Below are 18,858 nucleotides of genomic sequence, written 5' to 3'. Positions count from 1 at the left end.
TGTACAAAGAACTTTAATTAAACAACATGCTTGAACCACCTCTGGTAATTGTTCCATGGCACGTTCATGTTAAATTCCTTTCAAGCCGATTGCTTTTTTTTGAGTCTCAGAAAGCTGAGGCTTTCAAGTAAGTAGGTGCTGTGTGCTGCCTTATCTCTCTGCCTGACTTGCACTTCTGTGTAGGCTGCTGAGTGCATTTCAGCTTGCTGGGAAGCTCCTGTTGCAATCAAAATATTTTAAACACTTTGTTCCTTAGTCTGAAGAGCCACTCAGCCAGTTGCCCTTAGCATTAGAGCAGAAGCATCATGACAGTGCACTTTGCCATATCAGTTCTGTAAACCATGAAGCATTCATGCTATTCCCGCCTAAAACGCTCTTCCCTCTAGCCACCTCTTTATGTCCAATCCCACTGAATTTGGGGGATCTAAAATCCCAATTCCTCCAAGGAGCTTTTCAAAATTCCGTTCAGTGAGTGGTCTAATTCATCCTTCTAAACTCCATAACGTACTAGCTGTTCTTTTTTAAGGGTACCTCACCATTTTTTATTTGATAACGCATTTTTTAGAGGGAGGTTTCCTTCTCCAGACTTTAAACTCCTTGCTTTAAAGCAAGCAGAGTCTATGTTTAACTCGGTGCCCTGCATGAAGAACAGACTCATTGGATAGTTCTTGAATTCACGAAACAACATGAATTCGCCATGTTGTAGAGAGGACAGAACATGTGTGGGTTTGAGAGTAAGCGTCCAATAAATGTTGAGAGACCAACACATTCTACATATGTGAAATGACTCCTCATGTCTATCTCATATAATTGTTTTAAGGATATGATAAAATGCAAAACATATTGTTGAACAGTGTAGGCACACACTAGATGCTCAGCAATGCTCCCTTTCCTTCTGTGTCCATTCCCCACATTTATTGAATAGTTGATGTGTGATTGCTCTTTCCAGCAAGCCATTTTCAGAGGGTACGAAAGATGATCTAATGTGCATCCCTGTGTCCTCCAAATAGAAGAAGCTAGTTTGGTTCCAGGGTAGCACTGGACCTGCACAGACTAAAGGGATGCAGTGACTCCATTGGTCAAAAATGGACCTCAGTTGTCCTGGCTCCTAAATGTAAATTTAGGTTTTTTCCATGCACTGTGGGAATTCTGTTACCTACACCTCCCACTCTCTCAGAACCACCTCAATTCTGAGGAAAAATGGGAGGGGATTTAGTGTGTGATAAAAATCCTACTTTGTATTAATAACCAAAAAGCTTAACAATATAACCGATGAATGGTTTAAAAATTCAGGCTTGGAAGTTTAAATGTCAGTTCTGCTACTTAGTAGCTGTGGGAACTTGAGTGTTACCTAACTGCTTAGTGTCCTCTTCTGTACAGTGGGGATTAAAGGATTTACCTAAAAAGGTTTTTTTGACATAATGAACACAAACCCCATAGTCCAATTTTTGGCACATAGTAGGCACTCAGTTACATTAACTATAATCATTAAACATCTCTGTTTACTTTCAAGTATGTAAATATTGACTGCCTGATCCTTTAGGATTCTTTTACACAAACTGAAAACCATATGGCCTCCCACGGTCTGCTATTTTAAATGTCTAGTCTGAGCTACGAGCGTTTTTCTTTTTCCTGATGGGTTCACCATTTGCCGTTGCCCAATTACTTAAAACAGAAACAGTTCAACATTGCAGAAAACAAACTGGTATCCCAACTTAATTCACTGTTCATGAAAAAAATTAATAAAAGTGGAACTGTGTGGCTCTGATCACCTGGCTTTTAGCAGGGAAGAAAATATTTCATGTTTTCTAATTTGCACAAGTAGTTTGCCATCTTCCTCACCTTCCATCTCCCCTATCAGTTACTGATAGTATTTTACTTTTTTAAAACCCCTTTCGCCTCAGAGAGCCTGAGGAGGTGGGGGTGGAGGTGCCGGGGCTGGCGGGGCCAAAGTCCCCTTTCTCCCGCCCCCCTCCCCCCCCCGCGGGGTGGTGGCTGTTCCTGGCCCAAAGTCTCCTTCCCAATTTTTTCACTTCCTAGAGCAACCATTCGCGCCGTGCACTGGGTGGAGCGCCCCGAAGTACCTGGGCGAGGCACCGCAACCCCAATTTACAGCTTGTGGGAGCACCAGCACTTCCAGGTTTTCTTCTTCGAAATATTCATTTGGATCACAGACTCTTTTTTAAAAAAACTAATAACAGCTAGGGGCGCCTTCCCCTAGAAAAAGGATCCTATCGAATTTCTGCATAAAATTTCAAAGTGTTTAGGCTCCGGGAGCCTCTGGATTAAGACCCCTGGGGGAGGGGGGGGCAGGAGGAGGGCGGCGAGGGGGGGCAGGTTAAGGAAGCACTAAAATCCTGGGCTGAATTCTTTCGCATAGATGCATATTCTATGTGCATTTCATACACGTAGGTACACACAGGACAAAGCTGAGTAGGAGGTTATTATAGAAAACACTGCTTTCCCCAAGTGAGCCGGTCTGAGTCCGGAGGCGCGGCAAGCACGGAGGCACCGGGAGCCACAGGTGGGCAGGGCACCGGGTCCCGCGCCCTCGGAAGCGGCGAGTCGAGGCAGGGGGTGAGGGAGGGGTAGGGAAGGGGGCGAGGGAGGGTCGGGCGGTGCAGGGAGGCGCCGCGGCTCCACTCACCGTTGCCCACGAAGCCGCGGCCCTTCCGGGCCAGGGTCTGCTGCACCTGCTCCTGGATCCGCAGGCTCTTGGCCGCCTGGCCGCTGCGGCCGCTGCTCCCCGCCAGCTTCAGCTTGGCCTCGGAGGGCAGAGCCAGGCTGGAGCTGTCCAGCTGCCCCAGGATCTGCTGGCCAAGGACCGTCCGGATGTAGCCGCATTCGGCGGGGATGCCCGGGGCCGCCATGGGACCGGAGGAGGGGACCGAGCCGCTCGCCTGCCGCCAGACCTGCGGGCGAAGAAGCTGCGGCGGGGCCCGGGCCACTGGTGCGAGCCCCGCCCCGCCCCCGGCCCCGCCCCGGCCCCGCCCCCAGCGCCGGTGAGAGGCCCGGAGCCCAACCTGCCCCAGGCAAGCGCACTGGACGCGGGAGCCGGGGCGCAGCGGCCGCGCGCGGCCACCCGGCGAGCTGGACCCGCCCCCGGGGTGGGGCGGAGGGCGCGGTCCGCGGGGGTTTTACTCTAGAGCCGCCCGGGGCGGCCCCGGGCTCAGGTGGCCCCGCTCGGCCTCCGCCCAGCGCGAAGGCGCGGCCCGCGGGCAGGTGCGCGCGGAGAGCCGCGCCCCTTCCTGGGCCCCGCGCCTCCGGGATCCCCGAGCGCGCTACCGGGTCGGCCGGGCTGACTCAGACCGCTCCAAACATGTGGTTTTCCTGCACCTGAAGGTGAGGAAGGGCTAGTCGGTCGGGCAGGAAAAAGCAGTAGGAGGAATCGTGCCACGATGACATGTGTGAAAGAAACGATTTTTTAAATAATACGGGAGTTTTTTCCTTCTTAGTACCACGGCAGGGACTGTGTACTGTTTTGCACAGATGCCGTCTCAGAAACATATGTTCTTCCTCACTGAGATCTTCTGTTTCCTCTGACAAATACACGTTGTACCCAGAACACGCTATGCGCACGGGCTCCTCTCCTACGAACACCCCCACACGGAGAAGCTCCAGCGAGGGGCGCCAGGGGAACAGCACGCTTTTAATAGGCGATGCTTTCTAAGGGCCCTGCTAATGTTGATGAAGCCCTCTTTATGACCGGCTCCGTAGGGGGCCCCCGAAGGGGCCTCTGAGTTTCAATCTCATCTTCCGCAACTTGTATTTATTGTGCTATTAATTGTGTTTCACACGTAGCTGACGGCTGAGGACTTGAGAGCTAAGCTCAACAGAAAGGGTCCTTGACCTTCCTCTTTGGACTTGAGAGGCAGAAAGAAAAACATCTATCCCTGGTATTAAGTAAGATCATCTTCCTTTGATTGCTTGGGTTTCTATGTTCACTTTCCCTCAAATCGCGTAATTACTGTAAAACTCCACTTACTCAGGTCTGGAGTGGCTGGGGAACACAGCTTTACCGTTCTCCTGTGCATGCCCTGTTATCTTCACCTATACCCTTGATGCACACAAGCTTCCAGGGGGCAAGGGGAAGTCCAAGGGCCCGTCCTGCACAAGGAAATGGTGCTAGTTCTGCCACCCTTTCCCAGCCAGCCTCATGGCTAAGGCCTTGAGGAACTAGTGTTTAAGTCAAGTCATGTGGCTGGTAGGTCTTGGAAGCAGTTCCTGCCATCCCAGCAGGACCAGTCTGGAGGGAGATGATGCCTTGTGAAGAGCTCAGTGATGTGGCCAGATGAAAATATCCAACCCTGATACTGAGGTTCAGTTGAAAAGAGAGGGGTGAACAGAAGGGGGAGTGCTGATAGAGACTTCCCACAACAAACTCTGTTCCTAACCTCTTCTTCCTCCCTCCCTCTCCCTGGCTCAGCGCCTCTTTTGGCTGCTCTGAAGGACGATTTCAGTACCTGCCCCCCCAGGGCCAGCTAGGGCATCCTTTGTTTTTTCGTGTGTGCCCGGAGAGCCATAACTTGACATGGTCTGCTCTGCCTCCATCTAGATCCCTCAAGAGGGGAGTGGAGAAGCTTTTTTTAAAAAAATTATTTGTTTATTTGATTGAGCCAAACCTCCTTTACTTTTTTTCTCTCAAATTGATTTTTCTTTTTCTTTCTTTCTCTCTTTTAAAAAATATGTTTTTATTGATTTTAGAGAGAGTGGAAGGGAAAGGTAGAGAGAAACATTGATAAGAGAGAAACATCGATCAGCTGCCTCCTGCACACCCCCTTCCGGGGAGGGAGCCTGCAACCTGGGCATGTGCCCTGACCGGGAATCAAACCGGTGACCTCTTGGTGCATGGGACAATGCTCAGCAACTGAGGCACACCAGCCAGGCTATTCTTCTTTTTAAGTGTGTTGTTGTAATTAACTATCCTGTTAAATAGGCACTGATATTGAGCATGTCGACATCTTGATTTGACAGGAAAAAGATGGTCAAAAGCACAGCTTATGAGTGAGGCAGATACGAGTTAAATCTTAGCTTGCCCTTGGTAAGGAGTTTGGCTTTAAGCAGGTTCCTTTACATTTTTAAGCCTCAGTTTTCTCTTACCTGTAAAATGGGAGCAATAAACACGCCTACCACAAAGTGCTGCTGTAAAGATTAAAAGGTAAGTGGTTACAAGAAATCCTCAATAAATAGTTGTTCAGCGATCTTTAACAAGCATCCCCCCTGAGATCCAATTTTGGATTTTCTCCTTTGGGTTTCTGCTCACGTCAACTTGTCATTTGAATGAAATACTTATACACACATATATTCTCCATAGCATTTATTTTCTTCACACATGTTTTATGCTTTACTTATTTAATTGTTGTTTGCTTATTACTGCAGCATCAGCTCCATGAAAGCAAGGATTTTGTTTTGTTCACTGCTGTCCTAGGATTGTGCACGTAGTAGACAAGAGGTGTATGTTGAATGAATGAATGATGCGTAAAAGCACTTAGCATAGTGAGTGCTAGACTACTGTTAGTAGTAATTATTTAAGTTATCATACTCTTTTGGTAACTTATTGTCTTTAATTTATTGATTTGAGAGAGAGAGAGAGAAATATCGACTTATTGTTCCACTAACTTATGCCTTCGTTGGTTGATTCTTGTATGTGCCCTGACTGGGGATGGAACCTGCAACCTTGGCATATGGGATGGTGCTCTAACCAACTGAGCTATCTAGCCAGGGCTGGTAACTTATTTTTTAAAAAGTCAGATATCCTTATGTACTCTAGGTATTCAATTAATTAGCTATGTAATATTCCCTATAAATTAAAAAAACAAACTACACTGAGATAATTTTTAAATAGTTTCAGAATTCAATAGTTCAGGAAAACAATCCTTTTGGAAATAAGATAAACATAAATTCATTAGAAGGCTCCCTTTGGAGATAAGGATCCTGTTGTAATAGCAACTGTTAATTACAGGCTGAGGAAGTAGGCAGACTGGCATTGTGCCCCAAAATGTAGTCTGCATGTGCTTCTATTCCAACAAAATGCAAGCCCTGCCATGTTTCCTGGGAAAACTGCCTAGCCAACTTCCTAAATTGTGAGCAAGCCCTGAGATGACTGCTAACGGTAGCTTCAAGCTAACAAATCAAACCATGGAAATAAAATGCTGTGAATAGTTTTGTGGTTGTTTGGCTGTTCTACAATCTGCTACTTTTTAATATTTAGGCCCAGTTTTGAAAACTCTTTTATTTCTTTTGTTTTTCATTTACCAACAGAATTTGATAAAAAATGAAAAGTTAGAACCACAGGAATGTAGAAGTGTAATGTGAATAACGTAACTGAATTATGAGGCTACAGTTCCTTCTGCTGCGAACATAAAATAACGATTCAGAAATTCTTGAGTTTTACACTTGCATTTTAATTTGATTTACACACTACAGTTTTAAAGCACTAATCTTTTATTGTTTTCAAATCTACAGTTAGGGTTTCCTCAGAGTAATTTTATTTCCTTTAACCATATGTAAATTCTAATATGGGAAACTTCAATATGCAAAAAATTCAGGAAGTTACTAAAAGACTAAATATAGCATAAATTGTAGAGCAGAAATAATATTTTAATGGATAACTTTAAATAACACAAATGGCATCAAAACGCTTTGATTCATATTTAAAAAATAAACTCTAATACATTTTCATGAGTGTCTTCTCTCATGAACTATTTTCCTGTTACTATTTGCAGGCTATTATTATCTATTCCTTTTAAAAGGTATTTCCTAAATTAGTGTAAAAGACCTGGTGGATAGAAAATTTAAAATAAACCTCAGGTTTTATTTCCTTTTTTAGCACATGGATGTGTTGCCAAGGCAATGGGTAGCAGTTTTATCATTAGCCACATATAATGAAAGTGGATCAGGACTGGAAAAGGAAGCTCTGATGGGGACTCTCAATGGCAGTGAATGTTAAGTTTTCTCTTCAATGTAGATATTCATTTTGTCTGCTATTTTGGATATATTGTGAATGTGTAGATCTGAAAATTATTCTTTTTAAAAGACCCCAAAATAGTGTGGGAGTTGAAAACCAGGTGGGCAACTACTAGGGCTGGCAATGAGCAATTTGTTCATAGTTAGTGAAGCTTTCAAGACAGTTCCTTTAATTATGACTCATGGCAGATCAGTTAAAATGATAACCTTCTGGGTGTGTGACTATAGCTGCTACATTAATAGCTGTCAGATCTCTCATCTGAAGGCCAGAGAGGCTGAAGGGAGAGGACAACTTGGTGGATTTCTACCACATATTCTTGTCATCATAAGAGACCATGATCCTCACTTCTTTGTCTCTGCCATGAATCTAGCAATGAGATAACTAGCAGGTGCTTAATAAATAATAAGTGTAACCTCTCTCCTACAGGCATTTTGGTTAATTAGTTTGCCTCTGTGTGGGCCCAGGTGCAGCTGAACAAAAGGATCCTGAAGGAGGTGGCCTGGCCTGAAACAAAACATCAAAGTGACTTGAGTGCCTAGAGAAGCACAATGTTTAGTGATTTTTAACCTATGAAAGTAGCAGAAAAAATCAGTAGAATTTATTTTTTTATGTATAACTTTGTAGAGGATCTAGCATTTCAGTGTCATGTATTGTTTAAATTATTAAAATTACTACACCATATACTCTTGTTTGGAAGTTATTTAAATATAAGGTATTGATTGGTAGATATGTATATATTCCTTCATAAATACATTATCTGCATTTTAAAATTTGTCTGTTTTTTTCATACACATTACTACTTCCTTGAAATTCCCAAAACAGAAGTATTACATTCCACATAGAAAAATAATACTAATAATCTGACTTGGATTTTAAAATTCCCATCAACCCCCCTTGTTTCCCTCACAAACATCATTATAGAATGGTAGGGTGCTAGAAATGTGTGTTTGAAGCCAGAGCTGAGTTTGATTTGTTTCCTTACTGTGTGACCTTGGGCAAGTTACTTAAATTCACGGAGCTTTAAGTTCTTTATTTGTAATGTGGTGTCGTTAAGAGTATTGGCCTTAGAGGATTAAGAAGATTCATGTAGATACTAAATATAAAGATATAAAGCCCTTAGATCTCTAGTTCATACTTAGTATATCAGTTATCTATAATTGCAAAAAATGCATCCCAACGTTTAAGAGCTTAAAACAAGAATGACTTCCTTCTCATGATTTTGTGGTTGACTGCACAATACTTCTATGGGTCTGGCTTGGGTTCACTCATGTGGCTGAGGTTAACTGCTGGCTTGACTGGGGCTGGATGGTCTGAGACAGCCATTCTCACTAGTCCAGGGTCTCAACTGGCACAGCTAGAACAGCTGGGACAGTTGAGCCTCTCTTTCCATGTGACCTCTCATCCTCCAGTAGGCTAGTTCGGGCTTCTTTACAGGGTCATCTTCAGCAGCATTCTAGGATAGCAAGAGCAGAAGCAATAGGCCTTATAGGCCTAGGCTCTGGCACTTGCTTAATGTCATTTTGACCACATATTCTATTGACTAATGCAAGTCACAAGACTAGCCCAGATTCAAGGGGTGGAGAAAGAGTTGCTACTTCTTAAAGGAGAGATCACAAAGCTTTATTTCAAAGGACATTCATGCAGGGATGGAAGGTGATGTTGTGGCTATCTCTGCAAACCATCTAATATCCTTACTGCTCAATAAATGGTAGTTGCTATTATTATTATCATTATCATTATTATTTAGAATTGGAATGTGTCTCAGAGGTTGGCAGGATTGTTGTTATTACCTTCGATGGCTGGAGGAACAAAGCCAAAGGAAAGCAATCTTGATTTACCTAAGATTAGTGGATACAAATAGTTCTCTGCCTGTTATATCACTGAAGTGTAAACTCTATTTAGAGGAACCTTGGATATCTTTCGAAGTGGGGTGCAGTTAATCCAGACCTATTTCACTGCATGTGAAGGATTCACTATCAGTCCTCTACTAGTTTAAAAGTGAATGGAGTTCCAGTTTGTTCACCATCTCAGCGAGGTCACTGGTGCTTGAACAACCCTCATCTTGGATTTTATTCAGAGTATACTCATTAATAATTTTAAAAATTAATAAAAATGCAAAATTGAACCTCAAAAGTGGTCAATGGTATAATTTCATTTTATTGTGGCATTCCTACTTATAATGCTAAGAGAAAAATACATGATATCTTTATAATAGTTAGAAGGAAAGCGTACTATTTTTCACTTGGAATATAATTGCTATAGTCCTAAAGAATAGCAATTGCCAAGAGTGATGTGAATGAGAGAGGACAGACCAATTGTCAGTCCAACCCCATTATTTTACATTGTTATTCCATTATTGTCTTAGATTGTTCAGGCTGCTATATAAAATACCATAAATTGGCTGTCTTAATAACAACAAACTTTTTTTTTTTTCTTTTCCTCACCCAACAATGTTTTTTCCATTGCTTTTCAGAGAGAGTGGAAGTGAGAGAGAGAGAGAGAAACATCGACGTGAGGGAGACACATCAGTTGGTTGCCTCCTGCACACGCCCTCACCAGGGCCGGGATCGAGCCTGCAACCCAGTGCCTGCCCTTGGCTGGAATCAAACCTGGGACCCTTCAGTCTGTGGGCGGATGCTCCAGCCACTGAGCCAAACTGGCTAGGGCTAACTATAAACATTTATTTCTTAAGTTCTGGAGGTGGGAAGTCCAAGATCAAGACCCTAGCAGATTTGGTGTCCGGTGAGGACCCACATCCTGGATCACGAAAGGCACATTTTTGCTGTGTCCTTACATGGCAGGTGGGAAAGGGATCTTTCTGGGGTTTCCATAAAGCACTACTCCCATTCATGAGGGCTCTCCCCTCTCCTCTCCCCCAACACCACCCCTGACCTAAGAACCTCCCAAAGGCCCCAGTCCTAAAACCACCCCAGTGGGCATTAAGTTTCAACACATGAATTCTGGGAACACAGATATTCAGACTATAGCAAATCTTTTAATGTTTTTTAAATGGTTTATAATGAAAGATGGGATTCTGAGGTTCATTTACTTATTTTATTTCATTTTTATTGTTAAACTTAGTGCTCTGAGTAACAATGTGTTACATGAAGGTAAGGTTAAGCAATTGCCTGTTTTCCCATTTTGTTCTAGATCTTGGAACCTGAAACCCAGAGCTTACTGCTGATTTCTGGCAAATCTCCCAGAGCCACCTCCTCAATCCTTTAAAGGGCAAAGACCTTTTGAGAAGCCCTGGATTTTCCTGGTTTCAGGGATAGGCCTAGACAGGACACAAATTTCTTCATTCCTGAGCCTACTTTCTTTACAGCCCAAATTTTCTGACATTCTTCCATATTACTATTGCATTGAACTAAACAAACTCAAATTAAAGCCTGTTCAGATCTGCTCTTTTTAAGCTTAAAATCTTATATCTCAGAAAGCAGGAAACACTTTGAAAAAATATTCTGGCCATAGAACCAAAGTCAAATAGGAATCCTAGTGATTTTTTCTGTGATAAAACAGAAAAAGTAAGAAAGAAGTCCCTTTGAAGTTGTGACTGTGGCAATAGCTTCAAAAAAAATAAAAAGTTCAGAATGATGTGCTGGATATTTTGATTAGCACTGCTCATATTTCAGTGTTCTAGATTTCAGCAGAAATATCAAGCTTTGGGACCACGAATAACAAGGCATATTGCCTCAATAAATCAAGTTTCAAAGATGTTCTCAGGAAAACATCTAAGTGAGGAAATGACCGTGGTAAGCCAGCTGCATTGGGATCAAGGCAGCATTAGTTATCTCGCATTCTAAGATCTTGCCCACGAGCCTCACCTAGCAGGCTCACTTTACTTCACAGTATGGAACTCTCCAGCACAAACATTCTGAAGCAGCAAGGCTAAAATTCTCATCAGCCCCTAAACTACTGGTGCTCCTTACTTTCAGTGGCTGCCTAGTTTTTTCTACGCATCTCTTAAGGTCCAGTTCATGCTTCCTCTCCTTAGCAAGGCTGACTTCATCTGTCCACATGGTTTTCTCCTTGCCCCACTCCCAGACCCCATAGAATCATTTGGGTTTGCTCCTGAGAATTAAATGAGATGATCACATTTTTTTAGGAGCTTAGCCTACCTAGTGTCCTGAATAAAGATGCTCATTTTCTGCTTGCTTGTAAGATATTTAAAATAAAAAATTGGAGGATAAAAATGGAATAATAATCCATGATATGTAAATAAATATAGCATAATGGCTATAGGGAATTAGATGAACTTCAATTATTTTCCCTTCTCTGCTGCCTAGTAGTTATTTAACCTTGGTCAGGTTGTTAGACTTCCCTAAGCCTTAGTTCTGCCTTAACAATAGGGTCAAGAAACACTACCACATTTAATAGGGTTAACATCACAAGTAAAATAACAGATGGGAACATTTTTTATAAACCATAAAGTGCTACGTGAATGTTAAATGTTATCTTACATAGTTCAGAATTTTTAGATATGTGTCATCAAAGTAACAGATTGTTTTAAAGGAAGCAATATGCAAGACAGTAGCTAGGAGCTTGGTATCCAAAAGGATAAGGCATGTTCTTGTCCTGGAGGCCTTTCCAGTGCAGATTGTAGATACAGAGATAAAACAAAACTATGTGAAAGTTAAATAACAACGTGAAAAATTATTCAAAGCAACAATAAAGAAAGTGCTGTGGGGTGATGTGTGGAATAAATTGGAAGATCAACAGTTTTCCTGAAGTCCCAGGAGTAAGAGACTGCTTTCCTGCGGGCGCAATCAGGGAGGGTGTTTGTAGAGACAGTGTTTGGGTATTACTTGAGTTGAGTCTTTACAGTGGGTAGAATTTGACTGAGTGGAAAGTAGACAGAGGGTATAGGAAGGTGGCAGCAGAAGTGTGGAGGTAGAAGAAAAGTGTGATAGTTTGAAGGCTGATCACAACCTAGTCTGACTAGAGTAATTCTGGCTCCTATTCCGATCCATGTGAACATTAGAATCAAAGAAGAAACTTTACAAATCCTACAGATTCCTGAGCTCCATTGCAGGCCATTTAAATCAGAATCTCAGGGATAGTGTCTGGAATCTGTAGCTTGAAAATGCTTTCAATGTGATTCTGATGAACAGCCAGGTTTGAGAACCACAGGGAAAAAGGATCAATGGGCCACAGTGCAAGAGATTACTTGAGGTCCAAACTCCAAGGCCTTGAATGTTAAGAGTAGGTTTTGTACTGTATACAAAAATGCTTCTCAGACTTTAATAAGCATGGAAAAATTTTATTTATTTATTTATTTATTTATTTATTTATTTATTTATTTATTTATTTATTTCTTAAAAGTATGTTTTTATTGATTTCAGAGAGAAGGAGAGATAGAAACATCAATGATAAGAGTCATTGATTGGCTGCCTCCTACACGTGCCCTAGGGGGGATCGAACCCTCAACCCAGGGAATGTGCCCTGACCGGGAATAGAACCATGACCTTGTGGTTCAGAGCTGATGCTCAGTCACTGAGCCATGCCAGCCGGGCAGTATGGATCATTTTTAAAGGGAAAAATGTCTCTGGGGGCCCTATGTGAAACCTGCAATTAGTCAGCAGAGAGTCAGACAGTTTTGGAGGAGTGACAGTGCTTTGAGGTATGAATCTAAGATACCCATTGATTTACTTATAGTTTCTGGAATGGCCTGGAAGAGAAAAGAAAGTGGAGGTGAGTTGATAAACAGAGATTCCACAGAAGTGATGCAGTGGTTATGGGGGTCATAAGGGGAATTTGGGCTCTAGAGTATGTACTTCCTCAGCCGGAGGAAAGAAGAGTAGCAGAAGCAATGATTATACGGAAGGGATGTTTAGCGCTATTCAAAAGACCCCGAAGAAGTCTGGTTGTTCAGGAGATTAGGACTGCTTCTTTTCTTTTCTCTGCCTCCCTTGGCTCTTAACACAAGCAACCCTTGGGACACATTTTCCACTGATTTGCTTGGGAATCCCAAATTTCTAGTCTTTCCCATTAAAAAAAATATCCCTGTATAACTTTTCTCTGGTTGGCTTCTAAGTTTACAGCAGTGGTTTTTAAAGCATCGTGTACAGACCCTTCCATAGAGTTCTGCGTAGTAAAACAATTTTCATAATAATAGTACTGAACTTTATCTGCCTTTCCCACCACGTTGACATTTGCACTGATGGCAGAAAACAGTGGTGGGTAAAACTGCTGGCCAGACGGGGGTCCTGCACTGCACTGTGAGTCTTTACCTCCACACGCTTGCAGTAAAAAAGAAAATCTGCTTTCACTTAGGAGTCTCTTTGATGAAGCAGTAAAAATTATTCATTTTATTAAATCTTGATCTTTGAATATGTGCCTTTTAAAAGTTCTGAATCACAAATTTGGAAACACATGTAAGGAACTTCTGCCGCCTACAGAAGTGTGAGGGTTGTTTTGAGGAAAAACATTTGTGCAACTGCTTGAGTTATGAGTGAAACTAGTCCCTTTTGTCCATGAGATATATTTTACTTGTAAAGACTGACAAAATATTATTATTCAGGCTTGAGTAATTGGCAGGTATTTTTTAAAAATAAATGAAGTAAGCCTGTCAATTGAAGGACACCAACAATAAGTATTTGTTGCAAATGACAAGGTTCAAGGTTCTAAGTTAAAATCATACTTTTGGAAAAAGTATATATATATTTGTTATTGTATAATAAGATGATTATCGACATTTGGAGGAGATAGATAACTCATGCCATCCTTTCTAATGTTACAGTCATGCATGGATGAAAGAGCTAGTCAAAGTGCTGAATAGGTAGATTTTAATGTAACTAAGTTAGAAAAATGTATTCATATGGTTTCCGATCCCCCATCACAACTGACTTCTAAGATTCTACCGTTTAAGTTTTCATGTAGTATCCAAGAAAATGCCCATAATTCTCTGCAGAGGCTATTGAACTACTCTACCCTTTTAAAACTACATGTCTGTGTAGGGCTGGAGTTTCTTATACTTCAGTAAAACAACCTGCCGCAGCAGGCTGAACGCAGAAGCAGCGGGGTGAGGCTGGCTACGTTACCTTAGCTGCAAATATACACAATTCGACTCTTGTGGCTAATTTTTCATTTTGCAAAATATAGTTATCTTTCCAAGAAGTATTTATGTTAATATGTAATGACTCCATTGTTTCTGAAAAATCCTCAATTTTAATTTCTAATACAATGAATATTTATAGACATGACCCACACAAATAATGCTCTTCAGTTCTTTAGAAGTGTTTGAGGGTTTAAAGAGTTAGAGAGACCCAAAAGCTTGAGACCTGCTGGTTTAATTGAAGTTGCCCTACCCATTCCTATAGTTTTTTTTAAAGCATCTCATTGGAGGCTGATGACAAGAGGAGAGATGTGCTACAAAAAGTGTCATAGCTGTTCCTTAGAAAGTTAAACATAAAATTACCATATGATCCAGCAATTTCAATCCTAGGTATATACCAAAAAGAATTCAAGACTGGTACTCAAACAAATATATGTACACACATGTTCATAGCAATACTATTCAAATTAGGGAAAAGGTAAAAATAAGCCAAATGTTTATCACCAAATGAACAGATAAATCATGATATATACACTTGATGGAATATTATTCAGCATAAAGAGGAATGAAGTACTAATACATGGATGGACCTTATAAACATTATGTTAAGTGAAATAAACCAGACACAAAGGGTCACATGTTGTATGATTACATCTATGTGAAATATCCAGAATAGGTAAATCATAGAAACAGAAAGCAGATTTGTGGTTGCCAGTGGCTGAGGGAACGGGGAAGGGGAAGGGGGAGTAGCTGCTTAGTGGGCACGGAGTTTCCTTTTGAGTTGATGGAAATGTTTTGAGAGTAGATAGAGGTGGTGGTTGTACAACACTGTGAGTGTAATTTATGCCACTGAATTGTCCACTTTAAAAAGGTTAATTTTATGTTATGTGAATTTCACCTTAATTTCAAAATATCGGAGCTGGATGATCACTAGATACAGGACTCGGCACTCGACATGGATTCAGAATTTCTGTTTCAATTTTACTCAGACAAAATGAACGGTATTTGTTTTCTTTCTGTTGGCAGTGTTTCGAGTATCTGGTGCTTGCTTAATCATTATTTTGGTTATTATCAGACTTAGCTCTGCAGTTTTTGCTTTGATATTCTTCCCAGTTGTTGTGTCAGGAAGAAGGCAAAATTAGACAGCATGCTAAAATTAAATCAGTATTTCTTACATAAATGATTGGTTGGGTGAGTCTGTTTTTGGTCGTAATTCTCCTTTGAAGTCTAAAAGCAAGCAAGAAACTTGAGATTGTTGACATTTTCTACAGAGGAGCTGAAATGTACTGAGTACTGTTGGAAAAAACCCCACACAAGAAGACATTATAATCTTCAATTTATCAGCCAAAGGTGAGGCCACTCATTAGGTTCTTTTCCCAAGGTATAGATTCTTCTGTCCCTTACTTAGCAAAAGTTTAGGAAGTGTTCTAAGTTTGTTGGATTATGACAGAGTAGTTGGTTCACCTCTCTGGGGTTTGCCATTTAGCCTCTTTTCCCTGGTAGCCAGAAACCATATGACTCACCAATAAGACTGCATGCTATGTCTTTATGTAGGGCTCTTGATATTTAACTTGTAGTCTAATTTTCCTTGAAGTCTGCACACTGGACACTTAATAAATTGGTCAGTAGCAAGCTGATCATATTTCTGATAAGACAAAGCAGCATCTGAAACCTGAGAAGGTATTCATGTTAGGATTTCTGACTTTAAGATCAGAGTGTGGGGGTGGAGGAGACAATATTCTAGCTTCAATTTCATTTGTAAAGATACATTAATGGTACAATTCACATAGGATTTTGTGAGAGAATGTATGCACATATGTGAAATAGGATCGGGCATGTAACTAGCCAGTAAAGGGAATTATTTTAAAGTATATATTTTACCTATAACATTGTATAAATTTAATAAAGGTGTTTGTTTTTATGATTAGGAAAATGCTGAGACTAAAATTGGGCCTGTCATAAAAGGAAAGACCAAGCAGCAAAGGTAGGTGGAACTAGCTCAGCTTTCCTTCAGCTGAAAAATAGATAAGTAAAGCAAAATATGTAGTTATTGCTATTTGGGAAATGTATTACTGTGTAATATTTACAGAAGAGAAAAATAAAGAAGCTCTGTGAAGGAAAGGAGATGAAAGAAAGGTGGGTTGAGTGAGGGATAAAGTACATCCAAAAAGTTCATTTTGAGTACATATGAGGATGTGAAAATGTAAAATTATTCAGTTATACAGAATATCATGTCAACTTACATTCTCTAACATTATAAATTAGGAGAGGTGTAGGACAAAGAGAAACATTTCCAAACCTTACTGATATTCAGAATCACTCTGAGAAACTTAAAAAAACAAATGTCTGTGCCCCACCCCAGAGATTCTGATTCTGTGGTTCTAGTGTAGAGTCAGATGATCTGTGTTTTTAAAAAGATCTCCAGATAAATTTTGATACACAGCTACATTTGAGAACTGCAGACATGGAAATGAAATGTTTGCCTTTGTCTGCTCAAAGTACCTGCTCAGTCCCTTCACATAATTTCCTTCTCTTTGCAGAGCAAGTAAAAGAAACATGGTGGAACAACCCAATTTAAAACAGAAGCAACTGTTACCTTTTTTAAAATGTCCATGAGAAAATATGAAAACTCTGTTTGTCTCATTTGTCTTTTCTGATGATTTAGGAAGGAGCCAACTTCCTTCTTCCCCAAAGCTGGAGCCGAGCTACAGCAGTGACATCAAGCGGTTGTTACAGGGTATTTTCCTTTAAGTGAATTGACTTAAGTAAGGTTCCCCCTCCCCATCAGTTCAAGGATGTCTTCTTTAGTGCTTATATACGTCACTCCCCAGAAATGCTACAGGAATGAAAAAAACAACAAACAGAATTTGACCCTGCCACGGGATCCTTGGAGCGCTCTCCAATATAAACACCTTGGCTTAGTTGTTTCTAGAATCAGGTGGATTCAGTGAAGAGAAAGAAAGCCTAAACTGAACTCTACATGCAAAAACTATGATAATGTTGGTGAAACTGTCAGCAGTTTTAAAACTATGTGACTCATAAATGAGAGAGCACTAAGAACTGGACTCAAGTGAGACTACTTTGGGCTGATGCCAAGAAAATGCAACGAGTTTCTGAGGGAGGTCAAAGCTCCTTTCATAACCGTCCCCAGTGAGCTAAGGCTAAGGGATCCAAAGAATAACAATGCTACCCCCCAAAACCCTGTATTTTATAGGAGAAGCCTCAAGAGGCGGCTCTCGGGATTTTACCTTATAATAGCATTCATCAAAGATATCCTTCAAACAGTGCACTCACAGTATATTTATACTATGACTAAGTTTATAAAAATGCGCTATACGCAGTTTAAGGAAATACAATTGCTGAGCGAAGTAAGACACACCCAAATTACAAATAAAAGGAAGAAGAGGAAGTTGGGAAATTATTTGGCACGTAGACAGTTAGCTGCTCTGGGCTGTGGCTCTAAAACACCGGGAGAGGAAGAATCCTCGATTATTAAAAAACAAAACAAAATAAACACAACAGAGGACATGGGATCACTCCTTATGCCAGGGACCATCATTTCGTATGTGGAGCCAAAGATTTGGTTCAAGACCGTGAAAATACAACTAGATTAGCCACTGACCCCAGGCCGCCTATGCCGGTGTGAGAACTGCAGGGCCAGGTCACCAGGTCAGGGGAAGTGCTCTTTACTTTTGCACCTGTGTCTCTCAAATATCATTTTTCTTTATTTTCCCCCAATATGTCTACCTAAGGCTTCTAAAATCGGAAACTAAAAGGAAATATGTTTTCTTTTACAATTCTGTATTTAGCTACCTTCTAAGTGGGGGAAAGAATGGGTCCTGAGTTTAGCTCCTCGATGCTCACTCATTTTACATTACAAGTGGAAGCCTGATCTATTTAGAAAATTGGCAGGAGGAATATCTATATATAAAAACTAAAAGCAGCAGTCAGCTGATATGGTAGGTCATGGACTTGTTGCCGTAGACAATGTAATGACCAGGAACAATAAACAGGGAGAGAACTTTTATGAGTTATCATCTATTTTTGAGCTAAATGCCCTAAAACTTGTGAATGACTAAGTGATGAGACATCCCTGTGCACTTCACATCCATATATGAATAATAGGGAGGGGTTAATGAGTACTTTTCTTTAGGCTGTGTGTAAAGAATCATCCTTAAATGAGGAAGGATGCTTTGTTTTGCCTTAAATGGAAAGCGTCCCTGGACTGAAATACTGGAAACTTTATAAATCCATGAGGAATTATCTAAAGGCCCCAAATAAGAAGATAGAATTTTCACTTTTATTTTACCCAATTAGACATTAAAACAGATTTTAAAAAACTGTGTCGCCCGGCCGGGTGTGGCTCAGCTGTTGAGCGTCGACCTAGGATCCAGGCGATTGGGGTTTAATTCCCGGTTGCGGGCTCGATCAATGACTCTCATCGTTGATGTTTCTATCTCTCTCTCTCCCTCTCCTTTCCTCTCTCTGAAATCAATAAAGATATATTAAAAAAAATAAATAAAATAAAAAAACTGTGTCTACTTGGACACAGACATAGCATAAACATTCATATTGCAGCCAATAATAACTGTCCTTTTGCCAACTCATTCTACATTACACCCCTCCCCTCCCTGCCTTGAGTATGTAATACTGAGCAAGCAGGAGATGAGCTGGAAGAGTAGACTGGGGCCGGAACATGGATGACTCATATTTTCTTCAGCAATAAATGGATGTTGTAAAGAAAACAAAAGAGATGATCATGTATGTGTTTGGGAAGACATAACTGGTAATGGTGTGTAAGATATGTTGGTGGAAGATGAGACTGAAGGTAGGGAGA

General features: G+C 41.1%; 1 protein-coding gene across 1 annotated transcript in view; it reads right to left on the bottom strand.

Annotated features, from left to right (window-relative positions):
• The window catches only part of PKP2 (plakophilin 2), a 73,747-nt gene extending 70,852 nt beyond the window's left edge, over positions 1-2,895 (bottom strand). The window contains exon 1 of the mRNA XM_087814730.1: positions 2,648-2,895. Within this exon, the coding sequence (XP_087670856.1) occupies positions 2,648-2,870 (223 nt within the window). The 5' untranslated portion in view covers positions 2,871-2,895. The remainder of the gene's footprint in view (positions 1-2,647) is intronic.
• Between the last annotated feature and the right edge of the window lie 15,963 nt (positions 2,896-18,858).

Source organism: Miniopterus natalensis, chromosome 2, assembly GCF_054644295.1.
Source record: "Miniopterus natalensis isolate mMinNat1 chromosome 2, mMinNat1.hap1, whole genome shotgun sequence".
Taxonomy (NCBI): Eukaryota; Metazoa; Chordata; class Mammalia; order Chiroptera; family Miniopteridae; genus Miniopterus; species Miniopterus natalensis.
The sequence above is the reverse complement of the archived record's forward strand: the minus strand, read 5'-3'. Positions and strand labels throughout refer to the sequence as shown.